This window comes from Ptychodera flava, chromosome 15 (genome assembly GCF_041260155.1).
Source record: "Ptychodera flava strain L36383 chromosome 15, AS_Pfla_20210202, whole genome shotgun sequence".
In the NCBI taxonomy this organism is placed as follows: domain Eukaryota; kingdom Metazoa; phylum Hemichordata; class Enteropneusta; family Ptychoderidae; genus Ptychodera; species Ptychodera flava.
The window spans coordinates 14,604,723-14,621,446 of NC_091942.1; the positions used below are offsets into that span (position 1 = coordinate 14,604,723).

The 16,724-nt window shown below is 38.5% G+C and overlaps 1 protein-coding gene across 3 annotated transcripts in view; it reads right to left on the minus strand.

Annotated features, from left to right (window-relative positions):
- The window catches only part of LOC139151268 (polycystin-1-like), a 113,502-nt gene that overhangs the window by 84,771 nt on the left and 12,007 nt on the right, over positions 1–16,724 (minus strand). For 2 of the 3 annotated variants that reach the window (XM_070723936.1, XM_070723934.1), the window contains exons 1-2: positions 2,022–2,103; positions 1,386–1,791 (exon numbers count right to left, since the gene is read on the minus strand). In XM_070723936.1, the coding sequence (XP_070580037.1) occupies positions 1,386–1,651 (266 nt within the window). In that variant the 5' untranslated portion in view covers positions 1,652–1,791; positions 2,022–2,103. Of the gene's footprint in view, positions 1–1,385; positions 1,792–2,021; positions 2,104–16,724 lie in introns of those variants that run through there. The other variant, XM_070723935.1, reaches the window with a different exon arrangement.

The window sequence follows — 16,724 nt, forward strand, 5'->3', positions numbered from 1 at the left end:
CTATTCTCATTAAAGTGTTTATATATGCATATGTTATTTTTGTTTTTGTATACACACACACACACACACACACACACACACACACATATATATATATATATATATATATTTATATGTGTGTGTGTGTGTGTGTGTGTGTATGTATATATGTATTTTTTGTATGTACATTATATATAAATATAAATAAAATATTATATGTATTTATATTTTCATTAATTTGTCTATTTATTTATTTATTTATCTATCCACCGAGTTTCTACTTTCTTGCAGATATGATTATGAACTATCACATTCCTTCCTCCTTTAGAAATCTTGCTCTCAATGGTGTTCATTTTCTAAATTTGGCTTCTTGGGCGAGGTCCTCATGACTACATGCCTCCGGGCAATCCTCACTTTACGGTTTGGTGTTCTTGTTAACGTGTTCCTTTTGAAACTAATTTGTAAAAGTTAATACTTCACGTTTCAGCACAAAACATTTACCTTATTAAGTAAATTGTTTCACGTTCACAGCTATGCACACAGAAAGGTCATCTTCAATAGTCTGTGATATTTTCACTGATGACAATATTCATCAATATCGTTTTTGTTTTACTCGTTTTACAGGCTTTTTTAAAATCCAATAAGAACTACTCATATATTTTTGACAAGTTGGGCAAATTTCTACTTGAAAAACCTTATTGAACTGTACACAAACCATACACCCTTACCTAGTTACTGTTCAATATGTTGCCTGGCGTGAATCAAATTTAATAGATTTAGAATTCTAGTGATTGGCTTTTCTCTCTACTCAATTTAACACACTGGAGCTGTCCCAGTTAGTGTGGTACACACATGAACATAGGTACTTTTGTTTTGCTCTCTTGTTGTTGTCTTTGGTGCTGCTTATCAGAATGAACATGGACATAACGTCCATAGAAGGAATCACACCAGCTCTCCAAAAGTTATGAATGCATGACCCTAGATGCCCTACAGTGTACACTGTCTTATATATAAACAATCAAATTACGAGTCTATTGTTTTCTATCCCTTTGTGTCCAGCTGCCGTTGTTCTTGGACATGTACTGAAGGGTTATGTTTTACGACCTGCACTGAAAAATTGTAGTAATGCCACCCAATATTGTAGTGGATGTGGTACGTCTTGGAACTGAAAAGGCAAACGTGGATTGTCTGAGGCCATCGTACACACTCTCTGAGTGAACATTCAACGGTGTCCTGCGAAGTTTGCCTGGATGGGAGACTTGTATTTACATACCTCTCATTCTAAAATATTGTTCTATTCTTTGTAGTCGATCGCTATATCTCAGCTATGGGGTGGAACACAATATAAAGGGACTGTTTGACGCTATACAGTATGACCGTGGATGTGAATGCGTTAGGGTACTTACAGGTGTACGACGCTGGTTCCTAGCGATGCATTTATCGGAGGGAGGCTACTCAAAGATAGTTGTTGGCAGTCGACGACACATGATACTGGGGCTGAACTACTGCCTGATGCCGACTGTGAACTACACTGGCAGTCTTGTGGACAGGGCACACAGTCCTGTGATTTGGCAAATCCAGCCAGTACTGCCAGTAATAGCATAACACACCATTTAAACACACTGTACTTTTGGGCGCCATATTTGCAGTGTTCCCAGACATTGGGGTACATTCTTCGCCGTGCAGTGTTTGCGATTCCTCTTTAGTGCCGTTCGAAGGCCTGTCGGTTTTACCCGTGACACCATTCGATGGCCTATCTAATACCGTTTCCCGTTTCTTTTGGCTTGTCGTTGAGCACATCCATGACTAGAACTGGAACGTAGAAACAGAAATGTTGTCGGGTCAGTAAGGAAACCACTGAAAATTACATAGAACATTCATTTCGATCGAGCTATTAGAACCTACACACACAGTCATTGAGGAACACGATACGCGGCGGTAAAATTACCCCGCTGTCTCTCAAAATGGCTAATTTGGGTCCTGAACTTGACTGTTAATCTCTCACTGATACACATCCCAAAAACTCGCGGTGAAACCCATACCTGATGCGCAAAGAACTAGACTTCGACATGGTACCCGCTCGCTGTTTCATGTACACAGTCGTGTGCTCTGCTCTAATGGGAGAACAGATCACGTGACCGACGTTTATCTGTGTGCTTCAGCTTGGCAATACGTCCATATCAACGCTTTATCGCATAACTATCCTAGCAACGCGAATGACAGGGCGTCAACATGTAACTACGTGATATGCGCGGGGGGATTTTTGTGCAATTCGCGATCACATTTACCGACGTTAGGTAGATTCTTGTCCGTTAAAATTAAATCACTTCGTGGGTGCATTGTTCGGGAAGGCATATGACCAAGGGAGACGCTGAAACTCCTATTGATCTGCTTGCTGGGAGACACGCGCCGCTGTGGCGTTGTGTCAAATAAGACCCTAATAGGCGCTCGGCTTGGGCTACGAAGAACTCCTGTATACTGCGGGAGGTGACACTAAAATGCCCAAAAATGTCCGCCCACTGAAAATTCAAGAGGGTAAGAGGCAAACTCGGCAGCGGTATTTACGAAAAGCCTGGACCAACGCAACAATCTCACCAGAGATCTCCCAGATCTCGATTATCGTAGGTCGAAGATCATCAGATAGCAGTTCAAAAATACCGAGTGATTTTGCTCAAAAGGATATGGCCATGCCGCCAAGAAGACTCGTTAAATACACATAAGCTGACTCATTTCTTTACTATTCCTTTGTTTTAGATAAATGGAAACAAATAAGTTTCTCCGGTACGTTTATCCCAGAAATGTTAAAAGTAACTCTCTGTAACTCTACCAATTACGCAAAAACTTGAAATATCTGATTAGATGGTCAATTTTCTCAGAGGGTTCGTCGTTATTACGACAGATATACGTAGCAATACCGAAACACAACGAAATAAAATTACATAGGCAACAAGTGTAATTTCTTCCTTTTTCAAGGGACAAAGTCGCTCTTTTTTGAGCTTTTACATGAATTTTGTTTGATAATAGTAATTTATTTCCAAGTGCATTACAGTGCAATTGAAATTGCATATGGAAAATTGCATTTTGCATATGGAAATTGATATGAAAAGTAGTTTGTGATGTTTAACTTCTTGAATCATGCTGAAATACTGGTCAACTGTGCACAACCTCAATCTGCTTGCAGCCAGACGAGATTAAACATTCAGTGAAGCATTTTACGGTCTGTACTAAAAAATCAAGTTCCATGCACAACTGTTACCATGCATGGCTTGAACATACATTGTAACATGAAGTTCGGTGCTTGCGAATGAAGTCTTATAGTAATTGGCGGAGCCTTTCATATAACAAGGTTGCACCTTTTCCGTATATCATTGTGACAGTGTTTATTTGAAACGGGAAAGCACAGCGGAATCATCCGGGGAAAATCCATTTTGTCTAGAGGTAACAAACGAAATCATCTGTTAGATGAATTCAGCAAAGGGGTGATTTTTACACTTTTGCACTTATGTAGCGTCGTCATTTTGTACACCGAGTGACCTTCTGAAATATTTCAATAATCTATCACAAAAAGGTCAAAGAGACAGACTTTGTCACTTTAATTGATCCACAAGAGACGACCTATTGCACTGAAATAACCGTGACTACACTTAACGAGTAACCTCTCTCCGACCACATCAACGGGATAACCAGAGAAAGTAACGTTATGTTTATGTTTTTGTTTATTTTGTGAGTATCAGTTCTACATGCGCGAGCAGGTGTTTTCGACCTGGGACCCTGTTGGAGATGTCGCTGTCACCATTTTGGCGCAAACTACTTTACGCGTGTGAAAGTGTGTTTATCAACGGTAAACCCAATCATAAACCATGCTTGTATGCTATGTTCAAGAGTCACAATTGTTATCCCATCATATGATACTGGTACTGCCCAGTTAGGAAGTGTCCTCGCATTTCCAACTTTTCATCCGCAAAATCCTGCTCAGGTAATCATCTAAGATGATAAACCATGTATATCTATAGTAACTCCCTGAAAGTTTAACGCAAACACATATAATATATGTGTAAAAGTATTGCGCATATACACAATATCTCTGCATTACATTCCCCTTTGAACTCAATACTAATTTTGAGCAAAAAGATTTTCGGTGATCAAATAAATCAACATTCAATTATGAAGATGATTATTCATACATCTTCACTTAATAGTATTGTCATGTTTACCCTTTATGTATTTCTTCTGCACACAGGCATATGCCAATGTAATGCATTCCAGACGACCTAAACGGCGCCTTTTGAGAGTCCAAGACTTCCTTCAAGTGTTACAAGTATTGGTTACTGGTGTTAATTTAAATACCATAATTCAGGAAAATTAATATTTGGGAAAAATTACACGATTAGTTGTTTGTTTTAACATGAGAGCAAAAGCAAGCCTTTCAAGTTAGCCTCCTAAATTAATTTTTTATCACTCACAATCTTAAGTCAATGGAAGCTCTTGGAATTTGGGATCTTGGAATCCGACCAAACAAACAGCATTTGCTTCAGGAAAGGGTAAGTTTTCTCAAGATAACCGTGTCTTTTTTAACATGTCGTGTAGATGAGAACGTCACTTTAGGTTCAACTCCCCCATGGGTTGACTACAGTGTGTAAGTTGATGTATGGCTGATGTTTTTATATGATAAGATACACAGTGACACAAAGTACTCGGACTGCCACAAGACAGAAGGAACATGAACAAGGAGGAGCCGTTTCTGTAATTTATATATATATATATATATATATATATATATATATATACATATATATATATATATATATATATATATATATATATATATATATATATATATATACATACATGTGTGTGTGCATAACACAGATTACTTCAATTACAAAGCAATTATATCTGTGACATAATTACAGATTTAATTAGGGATATTCTAACAGATACAATTATTTTGTACTTAAAGTAATTTGTGTTATTATTTATAACGCTCTGCTTTTAGCATCAATAACTCCACTTTCCAACGACGATACCAGTATATTTGTACACACATATATATATATATATATATATATATATATATATATATATATATATATATATATATATATATATCACATAACCTATACTTTTCTTATTTGTATTTTGTATTTTGTTATATTCTATTAATTCTAGTACTTTAGTTCTGCATGTAGGATACAGCATGTATAGTTTCTTGTTCTACTCTCAAAGTCGCGCTTTAGTGTTAAACTTGTCGATACAGCCTATGACTGTTTCTGTATAATGCCAATATACTAAATGTTACTTTTGATGGCTGAATTGGAACAACGTACAAGTTGCAACTTCAAAATAATGAAAACCGGAGAAAAAGGAGGTAAACTCTCATTGTACTTCCAATCACAAACTGACATTTCTGACAACTGTGTGTGAAAGTAATGGATTTTTTACTCATATATACATATCAAAGGTGTATAAATTCATCTCAACACACACGCATAAAGCCAATGGAAAATAAACTTTCAATCCGAGAACTGATCAATGCTGATGTTGCTTGTACTTAAAATGATGGTGTACGTGGTGAACAACATACAACCAACGTCCCATACGGTATGTGTATGTCTCGTATATCGTGCATGTTTTGACGTTAGGGCCACGCTGTATCACTGAGTTCCAAGCGTTTGACGTCAATTTGGCGCTTAAACAGCGGTGTAATCTGGCGCAAACAAAACCTCCCGAGATTTGATTTGCGCGATGTTTGTCCATGTTTGTTGAATGTTTCGTGCCCTTGGCCTCCTTTTAAAGTGTCCTATTCGTCTCGAAAGCGGGCCACCAAGGATGGAAAACGGCTGATGCCAAACGTGTTTCGGAAATAATGATGCTCTCTGTTGTCAGAATTGCGTTCCGTGCTCGGTCGAGAAGGCGGTGCCATTCAAATTTGAGACACAGCCAGCTGCAGCTGAGTTTGGTCTCGAAACCTCTGCTGGAACGGAGTACACTTGCGAGGTATTTTTAAACGGCTCGTCATAGTACTCTTCGGGGAGTCCAATATTGTATGGGATGCCCTTTTTATACACTTGTACTATCTAATGGAAGCCCCTAAGATGGGTTTTTCAAGTACCATCCGTACCCGTTGAAGTCAATTTCCTCGTATTGGAGAGCCAAAAGGGAGCTCAGCCTAGATGAAATCCCAAAACTATTAAAGTATATAAACAAAAATATTGTATTAATGATATTCATATTTCATGATAATTATATTTCTAAGATTATTTACGCCCACTCAGCCTGTGCTTTGGATAGCATGCTAAGATTAGATGCTTGTAGTTCCCTAAGGCCGTGTTACACATATACATAAATACACATATATGCATAAATATACATAAATGGTAGAGAGACACAAATACACATATGCACACACATATATATTTATATTGACTGTCACGTCAAACTTTGATTGATTGATTGATAGTGCATAGATAGATAGATAGATAGATAGATAGATAGATAGATAGATAGATAGATAGATAGATAGATAGATAGATAGATAGATAGATAGATAGATAGATAGATAGATAGATAGACAGACAGATAGATAGATAGATAGATAGATAGATAGATAGATAGATAGATAGATAGATAGATAGATAGATAGATAGATAGATAGATAGATAGATAGATAGATAGATAGATAGATGGGTAGGCAGGTAGGCAACAAAAGTTCAAGGAGCAAACCCTGGGAGATAGTAGGCTATACAAGCAAGCGCAACCGAAATGACATGGTACAAGGGTGACCTTAATGCATAAAGTTACAAGCATAAACATTCAAAGCAAAGAAGAAAAGAGCAAAGGCGTTTCACAAAGCATATTATGATCACTAGAGAGAAAACCGTCGTATCGTAAAAAAGACCGATGTCCCAGAGGGAAAGGATAGTGTATTCATACCGACCTCGGGCACCAAACTGAACTTCTTAACGCAATCAGACAGGGATAAACGACCCTTTAATCTTTACCGTGCAATTGTACAATGATTTTATAATTTTTGTTTCCATTGATTTTTGTTTTCAAAGTCCTAGGCCTCAGTATATCTACCGCAACTTCACAATGTCCGAGAGCATTATCATAAACGGATCCCCTTCTCCGTTAAGGCCGCCATATATGATACTCCACAGCGTCCAATGATTAACATAACTGTCTCGTTATTTGCAAATAAAATATACTATTAGTTCAAACTTTGTGCACTTTGCACTTTCGACTTTGTAGGGATGGCGCCAGGGCTTTTATTACAAACACCTCTCGAGAAAATTAATGGATGATGAAAACTTTCGGAGATGCTTTCGGGTACATTCAAATGATATATAGGCCCAGACAGTGCTAGCTGTGTATGATAGACCTAAATCATGATAGTTAATCAGACTTTAGTTGGATGAATGATCAGAGTAACCATCGTTTTATTTAAAAAAAAAACCCAACTAAGCTATCTCTCATGAAAACGCCATTGTGGCCATTCTGAAACCAACTGTTTGTTGTTTTGTGACACCATCATTTGGAATTGTGTTCTGCTTCCTAAATTACGTTGAAATGTAACCCTTTCAGCGCAACGCATTGTGAATAACGAGGATGTATTATTATTGTTTATAATTGAATTCTAGTTCGGACTAAAATACAGTGTTCAACAACATTGGACATAACTAACGTATGAGATGTGTTGGCAAGTTTAACACGTGAAATTTAGATGTGATATTCAGAATAAAACAGGAGACTGCATAGATATCATACTGAAATATAAATATTGGGAAATATGTTAAAAGTTTCAGGTAATGAAGTAGTTACGAGTAAGACCAATTGAAAACATTGTACATGTATGTAAAAAACCCCTGATTAAAACATCAAAAATGACTGACTACACATTGTTAAGGGAATACTACCTTCGGTGATCTATACTTGGTTTCAATGGCACTTTAGTTAATGAACTGCTAAATGAGTATGAAATACGGTATCTTCAATGTGGTACACTATCTATAAACTCACACACGTTTGGGTTTTTTTCACAGAGTGATTTCAACTGTACCCTGTGAAGTTGAAACTAGGGTCTTTCTATGCGTCAAGAACGTTCAAGATGGTGATGGAGGTGTATACAAAGCGTGAATGCCGACGGAACTGAGCTGGGCACACCTAAACCACATAGCGTTGCCATTGAGTTCATCTGTCGATATTGGAGCGATATCTCGAAACGAAGCAAAATATGGTGGCATACTATTTACTCAAACAACATTTGTAATTACACGCGTGTTTCAATAACATTATTTTCTTAAGGCCCCTATACTGCATGTCCTGGAATATCTACTCGCAAAGCGAAATCGAATAGTGTGAAGTGACTTGCACCGAGAAGAAATGAGTTTAGGATTTTACGGATTAGCAGTAGCATTTCTCTGATACAGAGTGTGCTTCTGATTCAGAGAAAAATGTAATTTATCTCCTCTTATTCGGTAAACATCCATTATTGTTTTGAAACAATGTGTCCTCAAAACATGATGACACATACGAATGTCTTCGACACGTTTATGGGGCAGATTTGAGTAACTGTAGTACATTGTACGTGCACAGATAGACTTATTCGCCTGCTTCGCAGGGAGACTTCAAAGAACTTTAAAATATATTATAGTACTTGAATTTTTTTGAAGTTTCAAAGGTATCCGAAAATTAGGGCTTTCCTAAGAGTCTCCCACCCCGTCGGTCAAAATATTTGTGTACGCAGCCTAACAAATGTACCAGGGCGTACTTACAGATATGTTCTGGCCGCCAAAAGAGCAAAACAACGTTTCCATAGGAACAAAGTCTTGTTTTGAAAAGTCTCACAAAGATATTTACCGGCAGGCACATTCCCACTGCCATCTACAATCCTAGCAGAGAAAAGTAGGTTTACCGCAGGCAGGCGATGGCACATATTTCAATTATATTCACCAATTAGAGGGTAATTTCTGTCAAAAGTGAGATGTTCTTTGTGGCGTGGTGAACAGTGGGGGTCACGCTAAAAGACTTCAAAGTACAGACAGTCCGATAGGGGGTTGACAAATGGAGTGCAACTGGTCCCAGTGCCAAGACATCGCACGTGGTCCGCTACACGTAGCAAGTTTGGGTGTAAAAACCAAGTCACTAAACTTTACAGTAAGATACTTGTATGGGACTTCGAAACGAGTTGCGCTGTATGTTCAGTGCGACACCGTTTGTGTGGTAGATTCATTGAAACCCCCGAACTGTGGCATCATCGAGTGTTGCAGTGGGCGCCTCGAAACTAAAAGATTAAACTTTCGCTCAAACTTTCCGTGAAACTTCAACAATTCAAAATAAAAATAAGGGGTTACCGTACAAATTTGGTACTAGAGACAAACAAATTACCCAATTTTTATAACTGACAATTAAATTTCAAAATGGCCGCCATCCCTGAGTTAACTCTATATTAACAAATTAAATTTCGATTTTTTTTTTCAAAAAATAAGCCTATGACTGCTGTATTTACTCCATGAGTATCATAATGAGCCCCCACAAATGGTAGGCTAAAATTTTTTGTATTAGTTTGAGATTCCGAATTTCTATGCTCTAGGCGAATTCTGCCTTAAAATATGTATCTCAAAACAAATCTTCGACTACAAACTGGGATTTGTCATCCGGATGGCACACAGGCCCGGAAATATTGGTCATATCGTGCAGTAAAGATCCTCCCCAAGGCAGGATTTACACCTCACATAGACCTCCCCTCGAGCAGCTAACATTTTCATTGTCATTTTATCGTCATCAGCATGCTGTAACTCGTTGTTTAGTAAATTTACAAAGAAGTAAGGATTATAATAAAACTGACAGTGCAAAACAGAATCAGCCGTTGATTCCTTTTCAAAAAATTCGTTGTGGCCATTAAAAGACTCCGCATAAAAAGTCCTTTACTTGCACGCAGGTTTCACCGTTTCATTTGTGAAATGGTAGAGAACGTTAAGGTAGTATGCGCCTCGAAAATGAAAGACTTAAACTTTTACTCAAACTTTCCTCAAAGAATCTTTCAAACATTCTCCTACCAAAGCAAGAATAAAAGTCAGGGGTCACCGTGAAAAATTTGGTACTAAAGAGACAAACTACCTAAGATTTCCCGATATTTGAAATTCAAAATGGCGGTCATCCCTGTGTTATGGTTAACTCTATGGGGGAAATAATAGAATTTTCGATTTTCGAAAAACTAAGACGGTGGAAAGTGTTCTTTTAGCAAGAGCTTTAAAACGAACCCATAAGTGGTAGATCAGAAAATAATTGTAAAAGTTTGGGAGCCCGAATGTCTGTCCCCGAGGCGCGTTCTACCTTAATCGGAAGGTTGTTGTCAAGGGATAGAGAACGGTGCAAGTGTTCAAACACAAAAATGGAGCAACGCTGGATCTCTTGTTTAGAAACCTCTGTAAAGTTTCTTCGTCAAAATAGCAACGTTTATTGCGTTAGCTCTTGGACACTCATAAAACACTGTCCTGTTTTATTCGAGATTTATTTGGCATCGTTTACCACCGATAAAGAATATCTTTAATTACATCTTTTGAGAAAAACAGTAATCGACCGATTCATGGTTCGTCGTCAAACGTTTCATGCAAGAACAACTTGTCAGTTACATAAATATTCTAGGCTTTCTTTTCAGAAAAGTTCAATGAACATACCCGGGTACATTCTGGTTTATAGTATACACGCTTTCGTGTTTTTTAAATCTTGATTTTCTTAGGTCATTGGTCATTCGTAGGATAAAGCTATCGGCTTCAAAATGCCACTTTCATTGGACTCCAAACGATGTGTATTTTAGATACGTGTTAAGGCTATTTCGAGACCGACTGTGATAAATAACGGAGGGGAAAGGAGATATAGTCTGTGTTTATAGCAAGTTAAATGATTCTTTTAAATGCTACACAAAACGTGATTTAAGAGTCGAGAATTGTTCATGAAAATCTCGAATGTAGATTTTAAACCGGTTGTTTCATTAAAGGATCATCTATTCGGCGGTGCGATGACGCAGTTTGTTTTTATTTGTAGCCAGAGTTGGGTAGGACACTATTCCCGTTTGTATAGAATTACCATTTTACATCATGGCTCTGCCAAGCTAGATAAATGGTATACTGCGTCGCGAGGACAGACATTCGGACTCTAAAAATTTTACAGTAATTTTTTGGTCTACCGCTTGTAGGGACTCATTTTGAAGCTCATGTGATGGAGTGACTAAAATTTTCACCGGCTTACTCTTGTGAAATCGAAAATTTAATAGAGTTACATGTAACTCAGCGATGGTGGCCATTTTGAATTCCAGGTTTCGGTAGATATGGGGCGTTTTGTTTCCTTCGTACACAAAATTTTGCATGTTAACCCTTGATTTTTATTCTCGATTTCGAAAGGAAAAGTTTGAATAAAAGTTTAAGTCTTCAAATTTTGAGGCGTGTACTGCCTTAACACAGTCTGAGAGCCTTTCGTCACCAGATGAATCATGATAAATATAACTGGTACAACTGGTACAACTCCCACGGTGGAGATTCTTGCCCAGCACATGGCAGATATGTAGTGTATTGCAATGTCTGGTAACGAGTCAATTGGACAGGATGTTGAAAAACAGGGGTTGTGAATAAAAAATCAATTTGAAAGTAATATCAAACGCGTCCAGCCATTCTGATGTGACGCAAGACTTGATTTGGTGTTGTATTGTCAACCGAAATGTGGCCGATGGAAAGAGGTTGTTATATTGCAAGCTTATTCAGCTATCTTCACGGCATGATTAACTCAACGTAGAGAGATTTAGATTAAATAAAAGAATTGTCCCATAATCGATGAAACTGTACGGAAGACACAAGGATGCCGTTACATCACGCTACATAACTAATGTTTGTTCCACTCCTACGGCTAAAACCACAAACATGATAAAGGTTTGGGCACACTTTACGTAGTGAATCAAAACATTTGACATCAACGCTCCTAAATGCTCGTTTTGTTTCATTGAGCTACAAAAGAAACGATCATAATCAGGTACTAAACACACAATGAGTAAACTTGACCACGTCGGGATTTCAATGGCGAGGGCTACAACGATATTTATATGACCTTGACAAGACTTTTCAAGGGCTTCGACCTCACTGGGTGAACATCTGCCCAATAGGTCCTTGTCCGACGTCAAACTTGTTGTGCATGGAGTCCAGTAACAAAAGCCTCTCTGAGTCACACGTGCCTCTTGAATAACACACTGAGATGGGTATTGTTGCCTGGGGCCTGGGTTAGCAAAACGAATGTCCAAGTATGATGGATTTAAGATGTCTTGACCTTTGCACTGGTTGACCGTTTTCTCCTTCACAGGAAGCACTGCTCTCTCCAATATATCATGAAAATTATATATGACATGGAGATAACGGTTTTATTCGTCCGGCGAACCTTCGCATGGATACTAAGAAACACACATCCGCCGGCGGAGAGAGACACTTCGATGGTGAAGTGACAAAAACCATGCGCAGGGTACAGGAGAGATCCACACATGATGGTGAGGAGTTTAGATCCCGATGATGAAGAGACAAATCCTGGTGGTGTAGCGATGTATACCCAGTGGGTGCAGAGATGAACACCCAAAGATGAAGAGACAGACACCCGATGATGAAGAGATGCACCTCGGTGGGGAAGATGTCAAACATACCATATGACTGTCTTTTGCGGGTTCACGGCCCTTATCCTGACGCTCACCAACTAAATAACAAATGTCCATGAATGCATTGTTTTCATATTTATTTTCGGAATGAGTGTTTTTAACTTGGTGGACTCCTCGAGCATGCGCGGATCATGCCGACTTCAATGACCTCCTACGGCGGTGTTTTCAGGCACTTTTGCCATCGAACACAATTAAACAATAAAATGCATAATTGTCTAAGTAAAACGCCATTAAATGTGCAAAAATCTACAATGGCTCTTGGACAGAAATCCTAATTTAACGCAAATTTGTCGAGGCCAACGACGGATATATGACTGCCAGTCATGAAATGGTTATTTTGCAGGCTTTGTTTCACAATAAGTGAGAAAGAGGATTGTAAATTTAGTCACACATAGGAAACATCATAATGACCCGACAATATTTTTACGTCGATTGTGTTGAATTTGAAAGTCATGTTTGACTAAATTTCCCTTGAACTTTAAGTATTACGATAGCCATTCGTTGGCTAGACCAAAGAAATTAAAACTGCGTATTCCGTTTTTGAAATTGCGCAGGGATTAGCACTTTGTCAGATTTTTATTTCCATAATCCAGGCAAAGGTGCCAACATGTTGTCAAAAAATATCTATATTTGTCGTATGGATAACCGCCAAACATCAGATGAATGAATCTAACCGTGGTGTTTATTTAGATACCAGTTTCCACAACCAACTCTTTTGTTTACGTCTCGGGGAGGACTATATTTATTCTTGATGACAGTAAAGTTGCTAGTATTCTCATCAGGGCTAATAGAAAACAAAGCAATGGGACGTTCTTTAAACATCGAAAAGCGGTCCGTAAAAGTTATCTGATCGGTTATGTGATTTTAAGTATTTTAATGTGAGCCTTTCTGCGGGCTTGTTTTTAGATCGAATTTATCATGTAAAACTTTATCGTATGACTGTTTACACGCCTTCGCAACGTTACAGCGTTTCTGGTTCAACAGACAATTTGTCGCTATAGTTGCCGGTGAATGACCAGCAGCTGTTGATTTTTGTCCTGTCCAGACGCCATTTAACCCTTTCAGCGCCAAGTCACTTGTCGCCTTTATAATATATACCCATTGCCAAGTCAGTTTTTTCAGAGTTTTACCACAAAACTATTATAAAAAACTGTAGCCAACGAAATGTACTATTCTCTTGGTCCAAAATTATGAAAAATTACAGACAAATTTATAAAAATGTTGTACTGAAGTTTTGGCGGGAAAAATTACAGCACTCAAAGCAGTTTGACGGCACGCAACTGACGCTCAAGACAAACCGGGTTATACTGAGACTGGACAAGCAAATGTAAAAATTAAATGCGTATCATTTGAAACCTACCCTCCTGAATTTTCTACGGAACATTCGACCGGCGTAAGTGCTGTACGGCGTTTTTAATGGACTTGGACCGATATGAACTCGCATCCTTCCTGTCAGTTTTTGAGAACATTTGCTGCATCAGTGAAGCTAAATCGAAAGAGGCTTTGTAATACAATGATTAAAGGGATGGACTTACATTCGCAGTACTTCATGAATGGGAAGTTAATGAAATGTTCTCTGCCCGCTTTGTAATAAACAAGACAATCTATCTGGCACACACGCGCATTTATGTGTGTGAAAGTTTTGTCAGAAAAACGCCGGCCCTTTCACGCTTGGTCGCACGGGTCTATTAGGTGCCGTTTAATTGGACCGATACTAAAGGAAGTCCCATCAAAGTACTGACTGTATCATGAAATATGACTTGACTATATCGAACTCGGAGAATGATCACCTTTCTTTAGCAACAATAGCACATAAAGTTACTGGCATCCCCCTCACTTAAAGTATTACCAACTATAATGAACATCATCAGATCTTTAAAAACTATAGATGCCCATACATTAACTTTTGTGGTGAAATTGCCCTATAAAACCAGAAGACTGCAGTATACGTACAGGGTATGACGTCCTGTTCTTCATAAAAGGCTGGCATTTTCGCTACGTCCACACGGCGCCAGCAGTGGCCTAAAATCTTTTTAAGCTTTCGAGGGATTAGTACGGTGACTGTTTTAATGAAAATACTGAATTAAAACGGCATTAAGGTACCGCGCAATTTGGAGCGCATGCGGATGCTTATAAGACACTGTGAGGGAGAGAAGAAAAAAGACTGGAAAATAATACGGGGCTTGGCTTTTGGTTTGAGACACTTCTTGAAGTTCGCGTGTTGTTTGACAAACTTTACAAGTCAAAAGCAAAATGGTCGCTCCAGTGACCTGCTTTTCAGTGCTACCAGTCAAAGGAATTACCCCTTGTGATTCCGAAGTGCTTTGTCAAGGCTGTCTTTTGTGGAGAATCGAGTGCACACACTGTGATTCACTGCATCTAAAAATCTAAAAGTAGACCTGAGCTACTCCCACAGTCGTCACTATGACCTTCAGCCTTCATCGTGAAGGGGTCAAACAACTTTTTTTGGAGTTTAATTTGCATTAGATTAAGTGTTGATCTTTTATCTGATTAGCTTCCCCTGCAAGGTGTGTCTATTTCATTACATTAGACCTACCTTTATGAAAAACACACACAAAACAGACAAAAAACTAACACAAAAAACTGATGTGACGAGTTGCCTGATTCGGAGGTCTATCAAACATGAAAAAATACTCATGAACAAATACGTGGATGTATTACTTCGTCAGTGGTCTGTCAAAAAATATTGCAGTCCATGTTATCTCTAGGCATCAATTGTATATTGAGGATGTTCTGAGTCTTAACATATATATCCCGATAAATAACTCTTTCTTTCAGATGTAATTTTAATTTTACTGGTAAGTTCGTTCTGTTTTAATAACAAATTTGTAATCGCGTTGTGGTTTTACCGCGATAATCAAAACACTTTTTATCAGCAACCTATCGCAATATAACGGTGCGATTTTAATCAAATAAGAAACAAATATCGCCAAATTTAATTTATTTCCTTTTGCCCATGATGTTGAACTCGGTGTGGTTATTTAATTCAGCATATGTTATATGATTTTCGACAAAATCGTTGAGACACCGGGTGATTGCGTATTATGAGTTACCGACAACAGTTACAACCGACTTAGGATTTTTAAAAGCTGAAAGTTTTTGTAAAATCTCTCAAAACGAAAAAGGCGAAAAAAAAAATGTCACACCTTCATGCAAGTTTTGAAATGTTCTGTGTAGGAGAACAGTCGATTGAGAATTCAGCCTGCGAAATCGGTTAAGTAGATGTGTGATCCACTTAAAGTTAAAACATCGCACGTTAAACATCAACCATTATTGCCGCCAACGATCATCACCGAATTTTTGATGGTCCCCTGTCACATTCTTCCGATCCTCTGCGTGCAGACTATCGTCCACGCTATACCTTTTTGATATTTTTATGATATCACCTTGACATACAGGTCGACGGCATCAGAGACTCGACCAAGCCAGGCCGGCCATTTCAGAGAAAATGAAGGAAGTGCGAGGATGACGGCCGAAGCCTCCCGACGTTGTGCTGTTGACTTTGCTTCGGTTCTGTGGATGGCAATTGCGTTACGTGCTTTCTACAAGTCACGGTCACTGGCACCAGTGAACGAGAAAAACAAAACGTCGCTTGACCCTCTGCCCGAGTTACTGCGACAACGCGCCCACTTTGAGGAAAGTATTTCACGGCCTGAAAATATGACCGAAATGACCTTACCTCCATAACAGGTGGTTGCAGAATACCCGTATTGGTGACTGCGGTGCGTTTTTAATATCGATAAGATTAAAAGGTTTACAAATGGTTGACTTATTCTTGGAATACGTTGGTATAGCCATCGCACGTTTTGTTGCACGGGTGGTTCAGTTGTCATTGTTTGGTATATAAAACCTTCGTCACGATACCAAATGTAATGTAGTGAGATATAAGTCGCAATGTCCCCGTATTTAGTGCAATGGTACGGTGGTGAGTGCCTAAACTGAGCAGAATTTGACGACTGAACTCATAAATCAATTTAATACGACCTCCATTGTATCAATCATTGATATCTATTAAATGGTCAAGTGGTTCATT